The sequence below is a fragment of the Mandrillus leucophaeus genome, unplaced genomic scaffold (assembly GCF_000951045.1).
Source record: "Mandrillus leucophaeus isolate KB7577 unplaced genomic scaffold, Mleu.le_1.0 Scaffold359, whole genome shotgun sequence".
NCBI classification, from domain to species: Eukaryota; Metazoa; Chordata; class Mammalia; order Primates; family Cercopithecidae; genus Mandrillus; species Mandrillus leucophaeus.
This window is the reverse complement of record NW_012103798.1, coordinates 2,400,191-2,425,869: the sequence shown is the minus strand read 5'-3', so window position 1 is coordinate 2,425,869 and position 25,679 is coordinate 2,400,191. Positions and strand designations below refer to the sequence as shown.

The following is a 25,679-nucleotide window of genomic DNA, read 5'->3' as shown; positions in this document are numbered from 1 at the left end:
TTCATTAATTCCAAAAAACATTTAATGATAAACTCTTTGCCAGTTGTCATGCTAGGAAGCAGGAATACCATAGGAAGAAGACATGGTTTGTGCCCTCATGTAGCTCACAGTTCATTAAGCTTATGGAAGCGGGTTTCGTGAAACTGAATTTCAAGTCACAGAGGAGAATGGTGAAGACGTACCTTTGGCTCCACTATTTTTAGTGTTCAAAGTTGTCCATCCCACTTTTTGTGTTTTAAGCCTTTCAGATTGACCACAATAAGTGAGGACAGCATGAATAGGTTGGATTTGTTTATCCTCTCAAGGATCTCATTTTTTCTAGAAGGCTGGCTAGTCAAACAATGTATGTATTCTTTTGGTGGAAATATGCTTCTTACCTACCACAGAAAAAGTAAGAAGAGTACTCACAAAGAACTGGGAGTAGATATGACCAGGGACAATCTAATAGCCTTCTGTCCTTGGAAGAAACATGAATTTTTATCGCCTGACATTTCAGGCTTGTTATCTTCTTAGTTCCTGATGTGAATGCATTGAATGTCAAATTGAAGTGGTGTTTTCCTCTATTTTTTTACCTTGTTGGAATCTTCCCGTATACGGCATAAAAGGGTCTTTTTGTTTTGCTTTGTTTTAAAGCTTTACTGAATTCTTGAAAGATTCTGGATTGCTTAAAATTATTTTTAGATTATGCTAAACATGGAGCTGCATTGTACACAGAAGTTCTTAAAAATTGTCCCAAAAGCTAATTTTTCTAAGTGGAATAACTTTTGAATTGAACATTTATAAGATTCCTTTTATTTTTTAAGGAGCTCTAAAATCTGCATCATAATCTAAGAAGTCTTAATTTTGAACTTTAACTCACAATGATCTTCTACACTTGACATTATTTCACCTGTATCCTGTAGGCTCTCTGTTACGGTTAGCTTAGAAAGTGACCTAAGTGAGCTTAGTGTTTAATGTAGCATTACTGTGACTTTCCTTTAGAAATTCACTTTTATTTGTCTCCAGTCTACTTCGTCTATTTGTTTTTGGTTTTTTATTTTTTACTTTCGAGACAGAGTCTCATTCTGTCGCCCAGGCTGGAGTGCAGTGGAGTGGTCTCGGCTCACTGCAACCTCCGTCTCCCGAGTTCAAGCAATTCTCTTGCCTCCGCCTCCCCACCAAGTAGCTGGGATTATAGATGAACGAACGCCACCATGCCTGGCTAACTTTTGTATTTTTAGTAGAGACGGGGTCTCACCATGTTGGCTAGGCTGGTCTTGAACTCCTGACCTAAAGTGATCTGCCCACCTCGGCCTCCCAAAGTGCTGAGATTACAGGTGTGAGCCACCACACCCAGCCCATCTATTTGCTTTATATAATCTAATTTTCTTTTTAAAAACATGGTGAGGTGGAAAGTCTCAAAGATGAACCCCAAAGGACCACACTTTGGCATTCATGCCCTCATGCAATCCTCTTCTGCATTAACTCCAAGCTGGCTTATGACTTTAACCAACAGAACATAGTGGAAGTGATGCAAAGCCAGTTCTATGACTAGCTTTTAAGAAGACTGGCAACTTCTGTTTCCTCCTCTTGGAACAATTGCTTTTGGGAGCCCTAGGCTCATATGAGAGAAATTTCTTCAGTGTCCTGCTGAAGAGATCATGTGAAGATGCTCTGAGACTATATGGATAGGGGGCAAGCTCCCCCTGTCTCAGTGTCCTAATGGGGCTTCAGATGACTCCAGTCCTAGTAGTCCAAACGTAGTCCAATTTCAATGACATGAAAGATTTCAAAAGGGAACAGCCGAAGAACCACCTAGCTGAACTCAACAACCCACAGGAAAGTGAGTCAATAAAATGGCTGTTGGTTAGCCCCTGTGTTTTGAGGCATTTAGTTATGCAGCAATAGTTAACAGCACATATGATAGACTTGTTAATCATAAGACTCTAAATATATCATTTCTTTTTACCAAAGTGATTTGCTTTCTTCAAAGTACTTCATATATCAGTTTGAAAGATTTCTAGAGTAAAACAAGCTTTCAGTGCACTCAATATCTAGGTTAGTGAATAGTATTCTTATTCTCGATCAAAAAACTCATCAAAAAGTGGGATTCTCTCTGTCCTGGTCCTCACCAGTGCTCGTGGCTTCTTCTCATCTTTCCCCAACTCATCTGAGTCAGAGCTGGAACTGTCCCAGAGATGCTGTCTCTGGGCCTCTTGTTCATGAAGCCATGTTTCCATTGTGCCAATTTTCCAGGAACAGTAGTTATTCACTGCTTGATGCTTCAAAAATTCTGTATTCTGTGAATTGCCTACAAAAAAAATTAAGTTTCTTTAATTTAATTTTTTCCTTTAGCAATGATTATTTGTTTATTAAGTGCCTAGCTTAATAAACAATCTGTTTGGTGATTTTTCAAACTGTATATACATATGTGTATATATATGTAACTTGAGGTATATATAAATATATACATTATATATATAAATTTCAACTGGTATCTCTGTAAGGATTAAACTTTTTTTTAGTTGTTATTTTTTAGTCTATTTATTTATTTTTTTGAGGCGGAGTCTTGCTCCATAGCCCAGGCTGGAGTGCAGTGGCGCCATCTCGGCTCACTGCAAGCTCCGCCTCCCAGGTTCACGCCATTCTCCTACCTCAGCCTCCCGAGTAGCTGGGATTACAGTCACCTGCCACCATGCCTGGCTAATTTTTTGTATTTTTAGTAGAGACAGGGTTTCACCATGTTAGCCAGGATGGTCTCGATCTTCTGACCTTGTGATCCACCTGCCTTGGCCTCCCAAAGTGCTGGGATTACAGGCGTGAGCCACCACGCCCGGCCTAGTTGTTATTTTTAAAATGATTTAAATCTTCCAAAAGTCACAATAATGCAACACACACCTATATACCACATCCATCAACATTTTGCCACAATATTGCTTACATCATATATATGCATCTATCTATCCATCTATCTCTCTATCAATCATCTATCTATCTATCATCTATCTATCTATACATGCTTTTCAGCTGAACCATTTGAAAATTAGTTGCAGAGTCACCTCCCCCCTAAATATATCACTGCAAATCTCTTAAGACCAAGAGCATTGTCTCTACATAACAAAACAATTATGATACTTTAGAAATTTAACATTGATATAATACTATTTTCTAATATATGGTCTATGTTCAAATATTCATGGTTGTCACAATAATGCCCATTATAGCTGCTTTTTATTTGCTGTTTTAGTTTTAATTTTTAGGTCCAGGATCCAATCTAGGATCATACATTGCATTTTATTTTCTCGTCTCAGTATCCTTTAATTCAAGAATACTCTTCTATGCTTTTCTTCTCTTTCTCTCTCCCACAGGCTCTACACCCCATCACCATTCCTCCTCTTCCTCCTCTTTTGTCTCCTCTTCCATCTTCATTGTCTTTTTCATTTTTCCTAATGTAATGATGACATTTTGAAGAATTCAGGTCAATTATTTTACAGAATGATCCTAAATTTTAGCTTCCCTTATTATTTCCTTGCAATTAAATTGAGGTTAAACATTTTGGGCAAGAATATTGCACAGGTGCTTTATATTGAACATCTACTATGTGCTAGACACATAATATATACTTCTGACATAGCAGAATCACCTGTTGCAGCCTTTTAGAAACAGATGTTTAAACTGTACTCCAGACCCATAGTACTGGGAAGTTCAATGAATCTGGCATTCTATTTTATTTTATATTTTTTATTAAAAGAGGCAATTTATTTTTAGTTTGGGATTTTATTTATGTGCATATGTATTTACCTTAGCTTTTTATTTAAGCAGTTCCCAGCATGCTTTATAATGCACTCCAGAAAGCAACAGGAGCTTTGTTCAAGGGAAGCTGGTTTTTAAGCAAACAAAATCTTCCCAACCACTTTGGAGCTAAAACAAAAATTTTAGGTCAAAGCCCAGAGTTTCCCACTAGACTGGTTGAAACGACCATAACTTTTGAATGTTATCTTAATGATAATTGTTTATTAAATCTTTTGGCAGTTTATGTAAGCCCTTGATATCTGAAGTTGTGTACTATTATATAAGAAAATCAAGTATTTCTTTTTACCTTGTACACCATATTTTTAAAAACTACTTTATTGAACTATGATTGACATACAAAAGCTATACATATTTAATGTATACAGCGTGGTGAGTTGGAAACAAGCGTTTTAATGTGAGAATTCGTGCCTTGTGATTTGTTGGGCCTCAGTGAGAAGCTACCAGTTTTTCTCCTTGAATACTATTATAATGATTGTTGTTGCCTATTTAGATAGCACTGGCAGATAACCATGTTAATTAATGTCTGCAGCCCTGGTCTCTCTCCTAAGCTACAAAGGATGTTTTTGTAAAACTGGACACTTCCACTTTGATATCTACTTGGCAATAATGCAGCCCTACCTTCTCTTTCTCTCACAAACCTGCTTCTGCTCCTGGCTACCCTAATTCAGCAAACGGTACTACCTTTACCCCATTGTCTGCCTAATTCTTCAAGAGAAACCCAGGAATCCACCTGGTCTCCTTACCCTCTCCATGCACTCACATCTAACCTATCACCTGATAATTCTGATTATTTTGTCTCCTAACGATCTCATATCTGGCTGCTTCTCTCCATCCTCATCGAGACCCTACTCTCCTGGTCTCAACATCATCTCTCACTTGCGCTTTTGCTGTGTCCTTATAATTGGTCTTCCTTCATCCTTTTACTTTCCCCTCCCACCCATTCTCTACAGTGTAGACAGAGTGATATTTAAAAATATGAACCTGCTTATGCCACTCTCCTGCCCTATCAGTGGCTTCCCAATGACCTTAAGGTAGAGTTTAAAATTCTTACCTAACATGGCTTACAAGACCCCGTGTGATTTGGCCCTGCCCATATCTCCAGAGCCATCTCCAGTTACTCTCTGAATCTCTCATTCGCCTAGAGTCCATCGTGTTCCTTCCCCCTGCAGGACTTTTGCACGTGCTGGGGTTGATTACCATTTTGAACATTCCAGTACCCATGGTCCTCACACTCGCATGCCCTCCTCCCCGCTTCATCCAGCTACTTCTTATCTCGGTTTAAATGTCCCTTCCTCATGGAAACTTTCCCTGACTCCACAGATACCAGGTCTACCCGGTATACTCTCGTTAAACAACTCTTTGTTAAACATCTCTATGCAAGATCCACAAACCAGGAACCATATCTGCCTGGCTCATCACCATACAATGAAACGACCACACAATGCCTGGCACTTGGTATGTGCTAAATAAATATTTGGTGAACAAATAGATGAATAAATGAATAAACAAATGAGCAATCAGAGAATTTTGGGAGATGGGAAGTAGTGGTAACTAGGACCTAAAAAAGGCCCCATTCATTGGGGCTCAGGAGTGTCAGTCATCTCTGTTCTGCAAAGTAGTCAAGAACTACCAGAGGCACCACTCAGACTGGGAACAGAAATTTTCTAGAACATCCAGCTATCGGCAGGAGATCTGAAACAGAAGGGGAATGATTGTTTGTGTTGGGATCTAATGAAATATTAATGATAGCCTAAGTCCCACAACACCCTTGATGTTATGAAAATTCAGGTCTAATGTTAGTGTATGCGACAAAATTCAAATATTCAGTTTCATCCTTGAAAATCAATCCTTTGTCACTCATAAAGTATTACATATATAGTTTTGTGTATACAGCATTAAAATTTGAGCACTTCTGAGCTAGATTTCTTATTGCTTGTTACATTTTTATAAATCCTTGTTTGATTCTCTGTGGTTTATAGACTTTAAAAAATAAAAACACAGTCTTTAAAAACCCAAATGGGTTTCGGGTGAGCAGAGTAAAGGAAAGTGTATCCTACTCCAAAATTAATTTAGGGAGAGAGGAAGGCAACAGCTGTCAGTGGGAAAAATAGGAAGTGATTTAGGTAGTAGAAGAATCACATAAAGCATGAAACCTGTTTGATGGTTGTGTATTTTATAATATGTGTTTCAGAAAACTGTATCACTGCTATGTCAAACCCAGAATTTCACATACAGAGCTATATTGAAAAATAAAACAAAATAAGATTCTTTATAGAAAGAGTGCAGGTGGCCAGATAAGACCAGAATTTTGAAGCTGACATTCAAATAATGGATTCAAAGTGACACATCCCTGAAGCGTATGACTGTTTTCACTATAAAACATCAATTCTGGCCGGGTGCGGTTGCTCATGCCTGTAATCCCAATCCCAGCACTATGGGAGGCCGAGGCCGGCGGATCACAAGGTCAGGGTTTGGAGACCAGCTTGGCCAACATGGTGAAACCCTGTCTCTACTAAAAATACAAAAGTTAGCTGGGCGTGGTGGCAGGCGCCTGTAATCCCAGCTACTTGGGAGGCTGAGGCAGGAGAATCATTTGAACCTGGGAGGCAGGGGTTGCAGTGAGTCAAGATCATACCATTACATTCCAGCCTGGGCAACAAGAAAGAAACTCCATCTTAAAAAAAAAAAAAAAAAAGACATCGATTATATTCTTCTTCAGTTTTGTCTATATTCCCATACATTTGTATGGTACTACTTCTTCTATTTTTTTTTTTTTCTTTTTTGAGACAGAGTCTCTCTCTGTTGACCAGGTTGGAGTGCAGTGGTGTGATCTCGGCTCACTGCAACCTCCGCCTCTCAGGTTCAAGTAATTCTCGTGCCTCAGCCTCCCCTGTAGTTGGGATTAAAGGCATGTGCCACCACTCCTGGCTAATTTTTTGTATTTTTAGTAGAGACGGGGTTTTGCCATGTTGGCCAGGCTGGTCTCAAACTCCTGATCTCAAGTGATCCACCCTCCTCAGCCTCCCAAAATGCTGGGATTACAGGCATGAGCTATGGCCTGTAAAGTGCCTGGCCACACTTTACATTCTATGTGTGCTTTTATACACGTTATTTTTTATATAAACTTTACGTGGTATACAATACTTGATTCCCATTTTACAGATGTGGAAACTGAGGTTCCTGGAGGTTAAATAACTAGAATTTAGCTCTATTCTTTCTCTCTCTAGAATGAAATTATATAAAAAATATACAGTTAATATTTATTGAGAGGCTATCATGTGTCAGGTACTATTCTAGGAACAAGAAAAAGTCCCTGCCTTCATGGAGCTTCCATTTAGTAGATGCACCACTGGGACTCAGTGAAGGGCTTTGAGGTCAGTTCCAGTGCTCTTCCCACCCTCTATGTTCATTCATATCACAGCTTCAGCAAAGGGTAGGAGCCACAGAAACACATTAAATCTCATAGACTTGTACACCAAAAAGAGTGACATTCACTATGTGTATGCTATATATAATTTGTGTCATATGATTGTATATGTAATTTATTAGATGAATGTATGTAAAATATATGTAAAGCATGGGAGATTTCATTTTAAAGATGCAGTAGAAAGCAGTGACTGACTTTTATCTCACAAGAGAGCCACAACCCTCATTTCACCTTTCAACAGGGGAACAAGAAAGGTCGAGAATGTCGTTAAGTAAGAAGAGACAGCTACAGAGGAACCTTAATGACCAGACCCTGACAGTAGAATGCTTATGTAAGTGTAAGATCTTAGCTACACCCCATTTGTAGGAGAAAGTGAACTACTTTTAGAAGGCGCAGAAAGAAATCAAAGACGCTCTCTGGGAATAAGTGAAAAGGAATCATCGCTAGGACAAATGCTGAGCACAGAGGTGAAGCCTGTCGACTCAGGAGTCAGGTGCCCTGTAAGTGCATCCCCGAGCAGCTTCACCTCTCACTGGCTGGCTGTGACCTTGCACATGTGACTGGACCTCTCCAGACCCAGTCTCTTCATCTGTAGAAGAGAGGTGGTAATAATTTTCACCTTGTAGAGTTAATATGAGGATTAAATGATGCATTTAAAATTCTTAGAAGCACTTTATAAATACTAGCTGTATCCATAATTATCCCAGTATTCTACACTTTTACATGTACAGGGCTGCACAGTGAATACTGAAGCACAGAACAGAATGACACCCTTTGTAGGCATTGTAGTCTCTCCATCATCAAACACATTTCCGGTGATATTTGTCTTACTTCTCTTTCCAACAACTTCAGCAATAGGCAGGTGAGTTGATGCAGACATGTCATTCTAAGAGTCTAGTTAATTATGATATCATTATAATAGGAAGAGTTAGAATTCCCTGTCTATTTCATGCTAGCAAAACCTCCATTTTCTAGGCTTATTTTGTCCTGTGTATCTCACACACACACGAGTTGTTACAAAGAAAAAGATTCTCGTAAGGTTAAAGTGTTGAAAGAGTTCTCAAGGGTTATCTAGTCCATCTAAGTTTGGCTAATGTTCAGAATCACTTGAGGACCTTTTAAAACGTAAAATTCTTTCACCTTCAACCTAGAGATTCAGATTCAGTAGGCTGAAGCTGGGAGACAGGACTAGGTGTTTCTTTTGTTTGTTTTGAGATGGAGTCTTGCTCTGTCGCCCAGGTTGGAGTGCAGTGGCATGATCTTGTCTCACTGCAACCTCTGCTTCCCAGGTTCAAGCGATTCTCTTGCCTCAGCCTCCCAAGTAGCTGGTATTACAGGTGCCCGCCGCTGTGACCGACTAATTTTTGTATTTTTAGTAGAGATGGGGTTTCACCATGTTGGCAAGCTGGTCTTGAACCCCTGACCTCGGGTGATCTGCCCGCCTTGGCCTCCCAAAGTGCTGGGATTACAGACGTGAGCCACCATGATCAGCCCTAGGGCTGAGTGTTCTTGAGAAGCTCCTCAGGTGGTTTTGCTCTTAACTGAGCATTTGTGCACTACTGATGCAGCTACGCCTCCCTGACTGGCACTTGAATTGGTTCCTGCCTGAGTTACTCCTTCTGTTCTCCCTTCTCTACACTCGGTCACTTCCAGGAGAACGTGAGCTCCAAAGTCTGCCAGCTGCTTTAACTTTCCTTTCAGAAGTTGCAGAGTGCGGCCTTCTTTGAAAAATAAGGTCAAGGAGTCACAACTCCTACATTTGCAAACTTTTCCAAAGCTGTCCTTGACAGAGCTCCAAGTCCTTGGTGGTCCTGGTGGGGCTGTGTGAGTGCAGGTCAAAAAGACCTGAACTTGAATCCTGGCTCTGTCACACTGGGGCGAATGGTACCTCCTACCTTCTAGGTTGTGTGAGAGTTAAAAGAGATAATGCATATTTAAGGCAAACCACAGTACCTGGCTTATAGTAAGCACTCAACAAACCTTAGCTTGAATAAAATGAAGCAGCTTTAAAAAGCATCAGGAGAGCAGAGGAAAACTCCTTTCTCCTGTGCCAGTTTCTCCTCGGTCCCCTCCAGCTCTGAGACATCTTCCAAGGACTTCGCCGATGCTGGTTTTTCTTGACGTGCTCTCAGGTGATGACTGTTAAGTGTCTAACTTTAGCTGAGGCTTTTTTCTTGGTTGTTTTGCATATTTTAAAAAAGATATTGTTTAAATGGTAAAAATTGTTTGTGTGACTACAAAGAATATTTCATTCTGAGACTTGGGAGTATAGATTAAATAGATGCCTCAAGTAGATTTTCAATTATTCAGCCTTTTCTTATTTAATTAACTTATTGATCAAGCATCTTGTTTCTCTGAGTAGGAGCAGTGTCTCTTTCAGCAGGCGATTTTGTATCTTAGAAGTTCAAGACCTCTAGAGACATAGCCGATTTTGTATCTTAGAATATCAAGACCTCTAGAGACATAGCCAGCTTTTCTGCAGCTCTCTCCGTGGTGGGTCAGTCCTGCTGATGTGGGGAATTTGGCTCACAGCACAGCAATCTGTGTGTGTGAACAATATTGGACATTTCAACTGTGGGTTTGCCCTGGGGAAATACAAACAAGGAAAACTTAATGGGGCTCTAATTGGTGGGGCAATGTAGTGTAGAAGTTGTGGACAAGCCTGTCCATTAGAAAGCATAGAGCGATCTGAGAGCATACACAATTCGGCCCGGCTGAAATGTGGGGGCTGGGTGCGAGAGTGGCAGAAGGTGAAGCTAGAAAGGCTAGGTAGGCAATGACTGGATCCTGAAAGGCTGAGAGTCTCAGGTTGAGTTTATTTTATTGAGACAGGGGGCTTGCTATGTTACCTAGGCTAGGTTTTGAAATCCTGGCCTCAGGTGGACCTCCCACCTCAGCCTCTTGAGTAGCTGGGACTATAGGCATGAGTCACCACACTTAGCTCCATGTTAAGGAGCTTCGACGTTGTCTTCAGGCTGACAGAGAATCACGGAGGATTTTTGTTTTTCTAAGCAGGAGAGTGACATGGTCAGATTTGCATGTTATAGGATTACTCTGATGTTAGTGCAGTGCTTCTAGAACTTCAGTGTGCATGAGAATCATCTGGCAATCTTGATAAAATGCAGATCCTCATTCAGTAGGTCTGGGGTGCGACCTCCAATTTTGCCTTTCTTAATAAACTCTCAGGTGATACTGATGATGCTGGTCTGTGTTAATACTTCAATTACTGAGTAGAGTTAGGAATCACTTAAAGTTAAGCTTTTCTTAAACTTTAAGAGCATCACAATCACCTGGAGGGGTGGTTAAACCCAGAGTACTGGGCGTAACCCCTGCAGTTTTTGATTCAGTCACTCTGGGCCCTAACAGGTTCCCAGGTGATGCTGATGCTGGTGGTCTGGTGACCACATGGAGAACCACTGAAGTGAAGTGTTGATGGATGGAGAGTGAGACCTAATGGGAGGGGCCCAGTCAGGAAGCTGTAGCTGGAACCCTGGTGTAACAGGACCAGGGTCATACCTAAGGCAATACTACCGGGAATGGAAGAGAAAGGGCAGATTTTACTGCTAGGTGACATCAGCAGGGCTTGGTGACCGACCAGCTGTAGGGAGATAGGGAAGAGGGAAGAGTGACATTGGAGACCTTGTCCACTGAGCCGGTAGATCAGCAGGAACAGCAAGCTCAGGGTGGGCAGTGATTCATTCTAGAAATTCTGAATGTGCCAAAGAGGGTTGACCTGCGTGGAAAAGGGTGCAGTCGGGGAGATAAGTGTCTGCATATGGTACCAACCCTGCTGAAGCAAATTTGCCATGTGACTGCAGGCAATATATCTTCATGTGCTTCATTCTCTCTAACCACAAGATGAGGCTATTTTGCCTTTTCTCCTTCTAGGGATGAGGCAAGGCTTGCAATGAAGCATGCAAAGCATATTAAACCCGTACAAAGAAAGAGACATTTAATTACCAAGCGGAAGTTTCTGTCTTTTCCTCCCAGCCATCCAAAATTACATGACAACATGCCCACTATATTCTGGGAAGTAAAACTCTCAGCAAGAACTCAAAGCTGTGTGCTGTCTTCTCACCATGCCCCTCCCTTGGTAGTTTATTTGATGAAGTTTAAAAAAATATTTTACTAAAAAATTGTACATGACTCACCGGGACCTCTGTTCAAGATTTCATCAGGCAATATGGTTAGAAGGTCATGGTCATCATTCTTTGGGGTGCTTTGAAGGATTTTCTTGGCTTTATGGTCCCTTGGACTTTGCTTATTAATTCTTGCCTCTCCGTGAAGACTTTTCTTTAACTCCATTTGGGCCTGAAAATCATCAGCCATAAATGATCAATGTTCTTCCCAAGCTACTTTCACCAGAAGAGAGCAACAGATCAGCCACTTTGCAAGTTGTGTGCTTATCTGTAGACATCTGCAGTCCTCTAAGCAGAACGTGGTTTTCTTTTTCCTACTAGAAGGTATGGGAACTTTCTTTATTCACAAGCTTGTTAGGAGAAAGGTGAGTGTGCCCAGTCTCAAAAGGGTATGGCTCAATTAGGATGAGGCCCCTTACAAAAGCGTGTTTCTGTAGGCTAGCTGATATAATTGGAGTTGCAGAGAGCAGTAACTAAAGGCTTGTTTCCTAGAGGGAGAGATTTGGAATATGACAGTTACAGGCATTACTGGTAAAGGGTTTTCGTTTGTTTTTTTACAAGCAGTCTTTCTTGTTAGATAATTCTATGGCAACAATTATAGAGAGAGGTCTAGGTATCAGAATAAAGAACAACTCACCCCCTCCTCCTTTCACTAAACCAAGAAAAACGATCTAGCCCCATTTTCCTATGTCCAGAGTGTCATAGGAGCAAACTATTTTTAAAAATGGAGACTTGAGGCACAGATACGTCCTTGATAGGACTGAAAACTTAGAAAAGACTCAACAAGGTTATCAGCAGAAGGAATCTTCCTGATTCTTCTCAGCTTTAGTAGTTGAACTTTCAACCTCAGTGACTAGATTTAAAATGCTAAGTAAAGCCTAGGTATCTATGCTTGATATATTCATGTGGCAGGGCAGTGATTATGTGATGAAAATTTGGTAAATATGACACTCTTTTCTCTTCTCATATTTACCTCTTGTCTTTTACGAATCATTTCCAGCATTTGCATCTTATGCAAATATTGTCTGTTCTCAGAAGTATACATTGGAGTTTGCATTTTCTTTTCTAGTACCTGCTATGAAAGACAACACACTTGTTAGGATGGGATAATTTGTTACTGACTCTGCAATTCACAAGTTTACATCCTTCTTGAAACAGAGTGAGATCTTAATCAGTCATAACCCGTAGAGATATCTTGTGATGACAAAAGTGGACTATTGTATGCCCCTGACAAGTCCTTTGTGTCACTGTCAATGAATGAAGTGGCTCTTTGATATGTATATATGTAGTTTTTTAGGTTGCTGTAGAGTTTTGTAAACCTTAAATGGGAATATCTTTCCACATCTCATTTTTGACAAGATATCACTTCCCTTGTAAACAGATGCTTATTACTACTTATTACTAGTACTATCCCCAGAAATGTGTTCGGTTTGAAGAAACCTTCCTTTTTCTCCCTGCCTCTTCTACCATTGACTAATTGACTGGCTATGAAATGAGAGGGAAGCTGCTGAATGGTGAAATGGAACCTATTTCTATAGAGTGCATTTCCATATGCCAGCCTAAGCCTTGGAGAATATTGCAGTTTAGGGAGGATTTGAGGTTGATTATTTGTGACTCTGAACATCTCCCCGCTGGTGCATCATAAACTCCAGTGGGACAGTGCAGACAGTTATTGAGGGCAGCCAGAGGTGAATATACCTTCATTTGTCATTTGCTGTTGCCAGGAAAGGTGATGTGTTTGACAATACCTTTTGTGTTGCCGTGTGGATAGTGACTGTCAGCTGATGTGAACCTCAGGGAGGGGCCATCTCCGCAGATGCTGTCAGCACCACAAATGTGGGCTTGATTCTGACAGCACCTGGACATCTTTACCAAGTCAGCCAGCCACACAGCAGCACCTAGCTAGCTCCAAAACAAATTAGGAGTGGAAAGTGTTGAAAATCTGCTTCTGCCTCCCAGCTTTTATTTCTATGTGAGGGGAGTTCTAGTCAACAGAACATTACAAGTGCAAAGCAGGGAAAAGATACACAGAAGACATTTCTCAGGATTAATTTTTGGTGAGGTTGTGGCAAATAAGTCAGGAATAACTTGTAGATAAGATTTCTCCTGCAAACAGAGCAAAGAGGATGTTTTAAACTGAGGGGAGGAATGAAAGGAAGGACTTATGCTGAATTTTTCAGAGATTTGAAAACTTCAGAATCACCAATTTCTAAGTAAAAGTCTTTTCTCATCTACATTGCCCTGTTTTCAACACAAAACAGAAAAGGGCGTAGAGCTCATGCAAGAGGTAAGAGCCACTGCCAGTTGGAGGCATGCACAGAAGAGAATAAATAGCTTTGAAAAGTTCTCACTCTGAATGACTTAACAGTTTGATTTGTCTTTGAACTCCTCCATGCAGAGAGTGCATGAAAGGACCAGTGTGCTCCAGTGCCCCAATCCTGTGTCGCCCACCCCTAGTTCACCTCCCTGTCAGGTTACTGCTGCAGCTCACCTTTGCTTTGTGCATTGTCCTGGCTTCTCGCTGGCTCAGGAGTCTTCCTGAAGTAATTACTCGTGGCAAGTTGACGGGTTCGAGCTTCTAGAAGTTCAACGTTTAGAGCAGTCAGCATTCCTCATGCCATGAGATGATGAAACACAAAAGCCAGACATTAAACTATCTTAACACTTTGCAAAAGCGGCACTTATTTCTGAGAGCATACAGGAAAGGTGGTTCCAACAGCATTACAGTTATATTGGTGCAAAAGGCTTTTCAACCTATCTGGGTTCTTTATTATTCTAGTGCACTGTAGACAGTGCCTTATTGATCTAAGTACTGGTCAGAGAGTTAGGAGACTAAGAATCCTCTTCTGTCTGCATTGAGGGACCATGTCCAAAGTTATCAAACCACCAGGATCTTAGAATATTAGAGATAAAAGAGGCACTAGGAATTTATTTTATTTCACACATTCCTTAGGTACCCAGCTGAACTATTCCAGCCCTTAGGGAAGCAATCTGTTTTTAAGATCTCTAGAGAAGCTCCTTAGTAGTAATCACTGGTGACTATGAGACACATTTAAAATGAAACTGCAGTGTGCTAACACATTTTAGAGATGTCTTTTTCTAGAAGGGGCTTGGCTTGATAGGGGAGATATGTTGGAGTTTCAGGGGGTCACTAAGACTGGGCAGCAATTCATGTCAGCCGGTCTGCCTCCAGCCCTTCTTGCCTTAGAAGCTGAGCACTGAGAAGTGATCAAGCAGGTCTGGGAGACGAAGGGTAGTCTCTTCACATTGACATGCAATGGGGAACGTGGAGGACCACAGAGTTTATCTGTTCCTTCAGTGAGTACTTAATGACTGCTACAAGCCAGACATAGGGAGGCAACGGTCAGCAAAAATGGACATGGCCCCTCATGGAGCTTACAATCTATGTGTAATAGATGTGCTTTTGCTTGTGTGATTATTCAAGTGATAATTACAAACTGTGGTCAGTGCTTTGAAGAAAAAATCTGCAGGGCAGAACTATGATGCTACATAACTGAAGGACTCCACCTGAAAAATAGGGTGTGTTAGGGGTTGAACTGTGCTACCCCACAAAATTCATATGTTGAAGCCTAGCCCCTCCATACCTCAGAATGTGAATTTATTTGGAAATAGGGTCATTGCAGATATAATTAGTTAAGATGAAGTCATACTGGAGTAGGGCAAGCCCCTAATTCAATATGATAATGTCCTCATAAAAAAGGGGAAATCTGGACGCAGACACACACACAGGCAGAACACGATGTGAAGATGAAGGGAGAGGTTGGGGTGATGGTTCTTCAAGCCAATGAACAGCACTGAAGAGTGCCAGAAAATTACCTAAAGCTAGAAGGGAGTCATGGAGCAGACCTTCCTCACAGGCTTCAGAGGGAACCAACCCTATGGACACCTTGACCTCAGTCTTCTAGCTTCCAGAACTGGGAGACAATACGTTTGGATCATTTAAGCCACCCAATTTGTGGTACTGTGTTACAGCCTTAGCAATCTAAGGCAGGAGGGAAAGGGCTAGGGAGGCAGTTCAAGAAAGTGCTTTAAGGTAGTACCTTTTCAGTAGAAACGGACAGATTGGGAGTTTTTAGGGGACTAAGGTGTGCCATAGCCCTGAGGTGGGGAGTGATCATGATCTGTTGAAGGAATGGAACGAAGTCGGTTGGCTGCAGTTTAGAGTAAGTGAAACAGCAGCTTGGAATGAGCTGGGGAGGTGAGGCAGGGGCCAGGTCATGTAAGGCCTGACAGGCCATCAAGATAGTGGTCCCTTAAGAGCAGTGAGAAGCCACTGACATGTGTTAAGCAAAGGAGTGACATGATTACCTTTGCTTTTTAAAAAAAGGTCACTCTGGCTGCAGTATGGAAACTAGAAAGGAATAATTATGGATGTGGAGAGATCAGCTAGGAGGACAAAGATGATGGGCTAGGGTTGAGAGAGGGAAATTGATGATCTCTACAAATGTTTAAAGCTGACCAAATGAGATTCATTATGGTTAGTAAATGGGAATAGAGTCCACAGAACAAGGAATGGAGGGTGTTATACCCTGTGATGGGCAATCCAGAGGAAGACCTAGTTTGGCTGGGATGTAGAAGGAAAATACAAATTTGGTGTGCAGTAGATTGAGTTTGAGACACCTTTGAGACAGGCTAGTGTAGCTGTTGAGTTATACAGGGAGCTTGGGAGGAGAGGTCTGTGCTGGAGACTTTGGGGAATAATCCCAGAGTAGAGCATGAGTGAAGCCAAGGTCATGGTAAAGGTCAGGAGTGAGAAGAGGAGAGCTAAAGACTGCAGACTCCAGGAGTTCCAGTGGTGAGGCTGGTGGCCACGAATAAGCTGGCCAAGGAGACTGGGAAATGATGGCTCAAGAAGTAGGAGGAAAACCATGAGGACATCATGCTGCAGCAAAGAGTGTGAGCCCTATTCCCACCTTAGTTCACTGCTGAAGGCACATGCTAATTTACTTTAAAGTGGTTAGTTTTGGTGTGATTTGTTGCATTATTAAGAGGTACATTTGGAAGTCAACTTGGCTTTCAAGGTGACCAGGAAAAAAGGAGCGAGTGGACCAAGGAAGATAAATACTGGATAGTCAGTACTTGTAATGGGGAACATGACCTGTGTCCACCACTACTTCCCTGTACAACCACTTCTAGGTCCCTGGTCCTGGACTGGAGAGCACCCAGCAGTCCTTTCTGCTGGAGCACCCCAAAGTAGACCTGGTAAGGAAGAGAAGAAGGGCAAAGAATGTGGAGACAAAGAAGAGACAACAAGGGGAAAGAGCTCATCTTTATGTTAGATATGTGCCAGGTAATAATTTGCATTTGTGGTGGGAAGTGGTTCTCTGTTCCATTCTCACCTCAGAGCAGGAAGTGGGTCTTTTTAGCATAACTTAGCAAAGATGTAATGAGAGGAGATCAATCCTAGTAAGAGGAGTTTGTTCCCCTGGCTCTTAACTCTGCAGGACATAAAGATGCAAAGCAAATGGGACCTGCTGGCACAAGAGGCAGCTGCTGATCAAGTCAGAACACTGCAAGAAAAGTGGAAGGAGAGGAAGGGGAGGAGAGGCCAAGGGAGAGGAGCCCCTCAAGGCACCTATGGGAGGAAGAATCAGGAATGACTCAACGGGGATTTCTGGAAGCTGGGGAGAACAAGTGTTTGTGCCATCTTCTGGATATGGAGAGTGTTCAGGATTTGGTTCTTTCTTATTAGGTCTATATGCCTTTGCAGCCATTACTGCATGCCATACCCAGGGTTATAAATATGTAATCTCATTCAATCCTCATGTGAACTCCGTGGATAATTATGATGATTCCCCATTTCAGAGAGGTTGCTGACTTGTCTAAGGTTGAACAGTTAGAAAGTGGCATCTCCATGATTCAAGCACAAGTGTGTCCAGCTCCAAATCTAAACCTCTTTTCTGCACTATATGTTCTCCAGAATGGTTATCTCAGACTTTTCTGGCATTAAAAAAGAAGAAATTCTTGGCCCATTCACTAGAGATTGAGATTCAACAGGTCTGGGGTATATCCTGGAAATAAATATTTTCACAACTCTCCCAGGGATTCTGATGATTTCTTCCTAGGTTGGGGGCCACTGACTTCCACATTGCCTTAAGTGAACAAAGGAATGACATCAAAATAGACTACAGAGGATCTTTTTTTGTGGAATATTTTTGAAAAATTGAGTCTGAAAAAGCCACGAATTTTTAGTTTTATTAAACTCATCTATCCATAAATTCATAGACCAAGTTTTTGCTTTGCTAGTATAAATATGTAGTTATCACAGATCTCTTTCTTCTATTTTCAGTGTTTCTATTTAAACACACAATTCTAATAAGGCTTCAGTGGTAGATATCTGCAAGAACTCTCTCCAGGTTGAGTTTCTCCCTGGCCGTTGAGAAGAGCCTAAGGAATCACACTATTCCTTCACAAAAGCCACTAGATGGCAGCAACTAACATTGCAACTGGGATCTCTTCGTTAAATCATTTACCACTTGATTTGAGAAGCACTGCAGAAAAAATTGTTGGCGAAATTGGCTTCAGCTAAATAAACCAGTCAGATGAAATTGCCTCAGAATTCTGGGTTTATATGCATGTTCCTTTTCCCTGCCCAGGAAGTGAGATGCCTCACTTCATCATCTTCAAAGAGAACACAATGGAAGGAACTACTAGAGAATCAGTTAGAATGACACCTTATTTTCATTTTATAATATAAGTATCATTTGTTTAAAGACTTCTGGATTATTTGACTTCTCAAACAAAACAAATGGTCAGCATTATCAGTTGAAGTGTCTGCTAGGAGATTTGGGAATCTAGTGAAGGGCCAGCGGACTCAAGAGTGCTGACATGGGAGTTGCAATGTCAATTGATTGGTCGGGGTGAGTCTTATAGGGACAGTGAGATTTGAAGAAATATTTGAAGATCAGGGAGTTATCCAAGGAGATCATCTGAGGACACACTATATGTTGGGGGGGAAACACTTCCAATTTAAGCTAGAAATGGATGCATAAGAAGGTGATCAGGCCAGAGGGGTCAGTGCTAATCAACTCTTCAATAAAAAGGCCCATTTGATTCAGAGTTCCCTGGCAGAGGCTCTCAGAGCCTCTCAGCTCTAGGTTGGATAATGCTAGTTCATGACTGGCTCTTTATTTGAGGAGTAGATGTTTAGGAAGTAGAAGGTGCCAAAAATATAACTCAAATAATTTAGCATACAATTAGATTTGGTTTAATAATTAAAAATACTTTTAGAATTTTCTTTGGCAGAAATTAGGCTATTAATTAGCATGTCATGAGGACCCAGCATGTATTATTCTCTCAAAACTCATTTGTGCTTGAAAATGTGCTGAGCTTCATTTGTGAAGATAATTATAGCTGATCTCTTTGGGAATGTCTGCCAAGTTTCTAGTGATTTCCCTCCTCTCTGGGAGCTGACTCCAGAGTCTATAGGGGAGACTCCTCTACCCACATATCTACTGCATGAGTATATCCTCTGGCCATAGCTCATTGGACCAGAGCTGAAATCATGAGCAAAGATGAGCCTATATCTTTTCTCCTAGGAATCTGGAATTGGAGTCAAGAAGGCCCATCTGTCCATTTGACTGGAACTGTAAGATACAAGCTCAGGGTGGCCATATTTCATGTGTACCTACCTGAAGAACAGAGAAAACTCATCTTTGGTGAGAAAGAGTATAGCAAATGCACAGAGAAGAGCTTAGGAATTGAGAGAGCTCTGCATTTCAGGTTCCAAGGTATAATTCTTCCCTGAAGCTTAGGTGTCTCCCAGATCTTTGGTTCAATAAAGCATTCCTATATCCTTCAAATTAATCATGTTAGTTATTTTTGCTAGTCAATGAGACTTCTAATACAGTCGTGTTACAGTGATGGTACAGACTTCTAATACAGTGATTACAGATCTGCAATAGCAGGGAGTGCACTTTGAGTGCTTTATCCTTCCTCCAGCAGGGATGATGGGTCTCATTGTCATTCATTCACTCATTCATTTTACTCACAAACTTTTGTGGATCTCATATTAAGTATTAATGGCTGAAGACATAAGATTGAATAAGACATAGTATTTGCAACCTACAGAATGGGAGAACATTTTTTGCAATCTATCCATCTGACAAAGGTCTAATATTCAGAGTCTGCAAGGAACTTAAACACATTTACAAGAAAAAAACAACCCCATTAAAAAGTGAGCAAAGGACATGAACAGACACTTCTCAAAAGAAGACATACACGCAGTCAACAAACATATGAAAAAAAGCTCAACATGACCGATCATTAGAGAAATGCAAATCGAAGCCACGATGAGATACTGCCTCACACCAATCAGAATGGCCATATTAAAAAGCCGAAAAACAACAGATGCTGGAGAGGTTGTGGAGAAAAAGGAACGCTTTTACACCATTGGTGGGAGTGTAAATTAGTTCAACCATTGTGGAAGACAGTGTGGTGATTGCTCAAAGACCTAGAGGCAGAAATACCATTTGACCCAGCAATTCCATTACAGGGTATATACCCAAAGGAATATAAATCATTCTATTATAAAGATACATGGATGCATATGTTAATTGCAGCACTATTCACAATAGCAAAGACATGGAATTAACCTAAATGCCCATCAATGATAAACTGGATAAAGAAAATGTAGTACATATACACCATGGAATACTATGCAGACATGAAAAGGAATGAGATCATGTTCTTTGCGGGTACATGGATGGAGTCAGAAGCCATTATCCTCAGCAAAACTAACTCAGGAACAGAAAACCAAACACTACATGTTCTCACTTATAAGTGGGAGCTGAACAATAAGAACACATGGACACAGGGAGGGGAACAACACACACTGGGGCCTGTCAGGGTTGGTGGAGAGGGAGAGAATCAGGAAGAACAGCTAATGGATACTGAGCTTAAGACCTAGGTGATAGGATGATCTGTGCAGCAAACCACCATGGCACATATTTATTTATGTAACAAACCTGTACATCCTGCACCTGTATCCCTGAATTTAAAAGTTGAAGAATAAAAAAGGCATAGTCTTTGCACTGAAATAATTCATTTGTCTTGATTTTTTGTTTTTAAGATGGTTGGTTAGGGTGTATGTGTATGGAGGTGGTGGTGCAGTGTTTGACTCTGAAATACCAATGTTCTCTCTTTGACCTTGTTTGACTATTGAGAAAATCAAAACTTAACCTCCTTTGTTTAGGATTGATAGATATAAAAAGTACTTGTGAGCTATAAAGTACTAGACAAATATTTTTCACTAGTCAGAGTAATATCTTCTATTTGAACTAATCAGCTTAGAGCCTTCACGGAAACATGTATTAAACACACTCCTTTGAAAGGAAGTATTTGATTTAGGAATAAAATATCTTTTAAAACTGTCCTGTTTACTTAGAGGATTTGTAAAAACTTGTAAATGAGATATTAATTTGTTATATTTCATTTTATTTTTCTTTAAAGAATAATTTTGTAGTTTCTAATATTTTGGGAAAAAATACTCTTTTGAGACAAAATGATATAATCACTTCAAATAATGGCTGTGAGCTTCTGCAGAAGACAGGTAAAGAAAAACCAACTGAAACAGAAATAATCCCCAACAAATGAGCTCCAGTACCTCTGGGATTGGTCCAGGCATCTGGGTGAATTGTGTAGCAGGTGGGATTTGGCTTCAAATGTCAGTGATAGATCGTGCTCACAAGAGAGCCCTAAACTCTCCTTCCAATGATGCTCATTTTCAAGGACCACTCTAAACTACCCATTCCCTTTCTAGGTTGAGAGTTCTTAAAATGTATAGCTATCTACAGAGAACCCATTAAATATTTATTAAGGTGAATGTGTTTAAAGCTCTTGCTTTGCTTCCTTGGAATCCAATGTCCTGAATTTAAACAACCAGTTAACATCTAGAACAATAAAAGGTTAAAGATAGAAGAACTATAGAAATTACTTACGCTGATAGTTAGGAGTACAGATTTTGGAGACCTGGTTGCTATCTGACCTCTGTGAGTCTTTGGGGGTAGTTACTGAACTCTCTGACTAGCATGTATAAAACAAAGATAATTCTTCCTTTTCATAGATGGCTAAGAAGATTAAATAAATGACAGACTGAATTGCCTGTTATAGTATCTGACTTGTAGTAGGTATAGTAGGTATAATTAAATAGTAGTAGCTGTTATTATTTATTACAAGTTGTTTTCCCATAGTCACCCAACTAATTAGTGCTAGATTCAAGCCTCTTGAGTTGCATCATACCTATGTCCTTGCTACTAAACTTGCTTCTTTCGGTGGCCGGTCTTAAAAGCAAAATCATTGCTAAAGGAAAATCTTAAAGTAATAGAGTATTTGTGACTGATTACATTTTTCTTTAAGAACATTCTCATTAATAGCTTGGTCATTATCAATGTCCCTCTTTGATGATTATAGTTTAAAAAGGGATGTTACCATTATATCCAAGAAATTCCTTATGATGCCTTTTAAATTCATCTTACTTGAAGTCTTTGGGGTGGATGCCTTTTAATAATACTTGTTTCTCTGTGTTCCAGTGGGATGTCAAAATCCACGTCTCTGGATGCTTGAAGGATTGGAGAAGAAACAAGAATAAAACATTAAATATAATTTACTATTAGATCAGGTAATCATTAGTTACTAGACTTTATCAACACAATTTTGTACCTTTCCAGTTATATATGTCTAACCTGTAGGTTGAATGTGGAGATGAAACACAGAAAGCAGGGAACCTACATTAGTGCAAATGACACTGTTTTAGTCTAGACTTGGGATTTAATATCTGCTCTCCTAACTTCCTACTCAGGTTCATATTTAGGGGAAGAATTACAAAATTACCAATATGTTGACTGCAAATATTTTTCAAACAGAATTTGGCCTGGAAAATAGAAATTTATTCACTTGTTTTAATTCCATAAAATCTCCTCACCGAAATATAAGACATCAGAAAAATATATAACTTTAAAAAATAAAAATAATCTTCTTAGATGAAATAGATGATAGATAGATAGATAGGTGATTATACAGAGATGAGACAGAAATGGAGTATGTGTGAACACAATTCAATAGCCCCTTTAGTGAAAAAAATTTCCACAGGTTGCCACTATAATACAGCATATCAATATTCTTTCCTGATGAAACAAGCCAGGGATACAGAGTTAAGCCTCTATTAGGAAACAGAGAGGCTCAACAGATCCATTATGGATTTTATTTTCCAGCTTGATTATCCTGAGCTCTTGGGAGTGCTACCATAACCAACGCTGCATGAGTGCAGTTCTTGTCCTTCCCTTTTAATAATCTGGACACATTCTGATTTCTAGATTGTTTCATAGAGTATTTTACAGTCCCACTTTGCATTTTAAATGGAAAAATCCATGGATAATTATGCATCTTTCTCTTTAAGACATGTGAATGACCGCTTTAAGGACTTTGTTCTCTCTGACTTTTAGTGGTATGCAAACTATGTCCTTATTTTCTTTTGAAAAGATGCCAGCATATTGAGCAGGATGGAAACAACAAACATATTGGATTTAAAAATGTAAGTATTTTCAGCTATTTTTTCAGAAATCTTACTAATCCTTATTTTTTTATTTTAGTGATGTTAGTCCATTATTTAATTAGATTCTCCTCAAATGGCATAGGCTGTGTCAAGCATTTATTTTTACCCCTGATTACAAGTGAAAAAAATTGATGAAGTAACTTGCCCAAGGTCGTTCGATTTGGTATTTGATGGAGCTGCGGTGAGAATATGGGAGATCATCATGAGAATCCTCATGATCTCCTTGTTATTTATTTTCAATGTGATTTTGTCACTTCAGACATAAGCATATTTTCCAGTTGGGACTCTAAAGCACATGAATCAGCTTTCACCATTTATTCAGTTACCTAAATCTTTTTTTTTGAAACAGAGTCTCTCTCTATCACCAAAATCTTAAAACTCTCAATGGGGATTTGGATAAAAAGGGAATTCCTCAGTAGGAGCATTGCATACTCTTAGTGCACATTCACGCTCCATTTTTTAAATCGTGTCTTGTCACCTATTCGTCTGTCATAAAAAAATTCCTAAGGGGAAAATTCCCATCTATGTGCTTAAGAACTTGAAGACCATAAAGAACATAAAAATAGGCCATATAGAAACAACCAAAGGTTATCAATTCTGCAGACAGTAGACATGAAAAATCATTCCAGGCAAGATTTGCTAGGTACCAAAAGAGAATGTGAGGCTTTCTGAACGAGGCATCCAATAAGGGAAACTTATTTGTGTTATTGATCCAGAAGGTGAAGGAAAGGGAAAACAATATACATATGCATATATATATATATATATAAAATAAACATATATTTTTCTAAGTGAGGATGTCTGTTTAATTATCATTGTGGTCATGATAAAACATTTTACATGGCTTATAAAATATTCCAGGATAATTTATAGCCACTTCAGGCTCAGAGCTTCCAATCATAATGGGAAAGGATTCTGTTAGTTCTGCAGATGACCATGAAGAATGTGGGGTTGGGAAAAGGGTGACTCATCCACTCCAATGTACTGTAATAAATCAATTCTGTTTAGGGTGGTTTCAAAATTCATGTTAGAATTAACTCACTCTTAAAGTGCTGCTTTCAAAACCACAAAGCCCGGTGCATAAAACTATACTGGAGAGAATGATTTAAATTTAGAATTTAACTGAAATGTGATTGCTATCATTTATCACATTAGTATCTATATAATTTTAATGGTCTGGCAAAGCTAGGTATAAATATTGAAAGCATTACAAACTGAGCTGAAACAAAATGATTTATCCTTCTCATATGGAATGGTGAAAAGCCCTTTGTACAGTTTATACTCTCATTCTAATGCACCCAGAATACTTTCAATTGACATTCAATCCTCATTGAAAGATTTGTTTGAGTTTTCAAAGATAGCCTAAATTCCTCTACATTTCAGTAATTTAGAAACTTTCTGAGATCATGGAGACAGTCAGATAAATCTATTAATAATGCTCCTTGGTCCAGATACACACATCTCATGCTGGGTTTTATGTTTACCTGCAGAGTATCTTCCATACCAGGTTTCTTGTAAAGGTGGCAGCTGCCCTTCCAAGGCTTTATTCTGGTCCTGCAGTCTTGCCAGTGAATGTGAAGTCTTTTCTTCCAAATTCTGATTGAATGCAAAGTCCACAGGGCCAGCTGAGGGAGTCTCTACCTCTTTGTTTTGCAAAGGTGCTACTTTGATCACCCTCTGGTGAGTCTTAGAGTGACTCAGGCCCATTTCATGTGAAAGACATTCAGAGGAAAACTGCGAGGAAAGTGGTTTTAGGGTCTTTAATATAGCTTGTTTTAATCAGGGCATTTCAGAAGTTTACCCTGGCTTTACAAAGCAGTCATTTCCTTCATGGCATCCTTCTAGCTCTGTTTCACTGCACACTAACCCTTTTGGCCACTTCCTGGGAGGCTGGTTTCCATGGAGACTTCCCTTCAACTTTGCCATTTCAGACCCAAAGAATCCAGTTAAACATTGACTTGGTTATGCTGCTTTCTGAAATACTCAGTGATAGGAATAGAAGCCACTATTGATCATTAAACAAATATCTAACACCAGGAAGGTTATTAACATAGAGAGAGATATAGAGCAGAGGTTTAGAGAAGTCTTAAACTTGACGCTTTCATTGCAAGCACCTTTGTAAAAAAACTAACAGCTGAGAATAGCTAAGCCATCTTTGCAACTAAGAGGATGCATGCTAATTACCAAGGCTTTGTTAATCTTTAATTTAATTGAAGAATTTATCCTCCAATTAGGAAAGAAAGCAGCGGAGTGGCTAAAGCGTCATTTGATTTTTCTGTTGATGACTTGAGTTGCCTTTGAAGGGGATGAATACATTGCAGGACAGGAGGATAATAGAAACTTTTTTCCTGGGGATGAGGGGAAAAACTTCTTAAACATAAAAAGATAGCCTATTTACTATGTTTTTAAATTAAATTAAATTCATTTATTTATTTTTGAGACAGAGTCTCACTCTGTCACCCAAGCTGGAGTGCAGTGGTATGATCTTGGCTCACCACAACCTCTACCTCTCCAGTTCAAGTGATTCTCCTGAGTCAGCCACCCAAGTAGCTGGGATTACGGGCACCTACTACCACCACACCCATCTAATTTTTGTATTTTTAATAGAGAAGGGGTTTCACCATGTTGGCCAAGTTGGTCTCAAACTCCTGATCTCAAGTGATCCACCTGTGTTGGCCTCCCAAAGTGTTGGGATTACATGCATGAGCCACAGTGCCCGGCCTATTATGATTTTTAAAGTAGAAAAAAG

General features: G+C 39.9%; 1 protein-coding gene across 5 annotated transcripts; it reads right to left on the bottom strand.

The window, feature by feature from the left end:
• LOC105546402 (chromosome unknown open reading frame, human C14orf105) lies at nucleotides 1–24,785 on the bottom strand. 5 transcript variants are annotated; one of them, XM_011989589.1, is made up of 7 exons: nucleotides 24,415–24,785; nucleotides 21,855–21,937; nucleotides 13,850–13,936; nucleotides 12,332–12,430; nucleotides 11,371–11,530; nucleotides 6,344–6,466; nucleotides 1–2,290 (listed from the first exon to the last, which is right to left on the bottom strand). In XM_011989589.1, the coding sequence occupies exons 1-7, from the start codon at nucleotides 24,635–24,637 to the stop codon at nucleotides 2,055–2,057; spliced, it is 1,011 nt and encodes a 336-aa protein (XP_011844979.1). In that variant the 5' UTR covers nucleotides 24,638–24,785; the 3' UTR covers nucleotides 1–2,054. The 5 variants fall into 5 exon arrangements, with proteins under 5 accessions (XP_011844979.1, XP_011844982.1, XP_011844980.1 ...); XM_011989592.1 differs by lacking the exon at nucleotides 6,344–6,466 and having other exon boundaries at nucleotides 2,036–2,290; nucleotides 21,808–21,937; XM_011989590.1 differs by lacking the exon at nucleotides 6,344–6,466 and having other exon boundaries at nucleotides 2,036–2,290; nucleotides 12,332–12,433.
• Between the last annotated feature and the right edge of the window lie 894 nt (nucleotides 24,786–25,679).

Bases quoted from the DNA above. Each gene is read 5' to 3' on its own strand.
- LOC105546402 (XM_011989589.1), bottom strand. From the start codon at position 24,637: ATGGGCCTGAGTCACTCTAAGACTCACCAGAGGGTGATCAAAGTAGCA. The intron at 21,938-24,414 runs GTAAACATAAAA...CAATCCTTCAAG, and splicing joins GTATGGAAGATACTCTGCAG to CATCCAGAGACGTGGATTTT. The intron at 11,531-12,331 runs GTAAATATGAGA...GATGATTTTCAG, and splicing joins TGATTCGTAAAAGACAAGAG to GCCCAAATGGAGTTAAAGAA.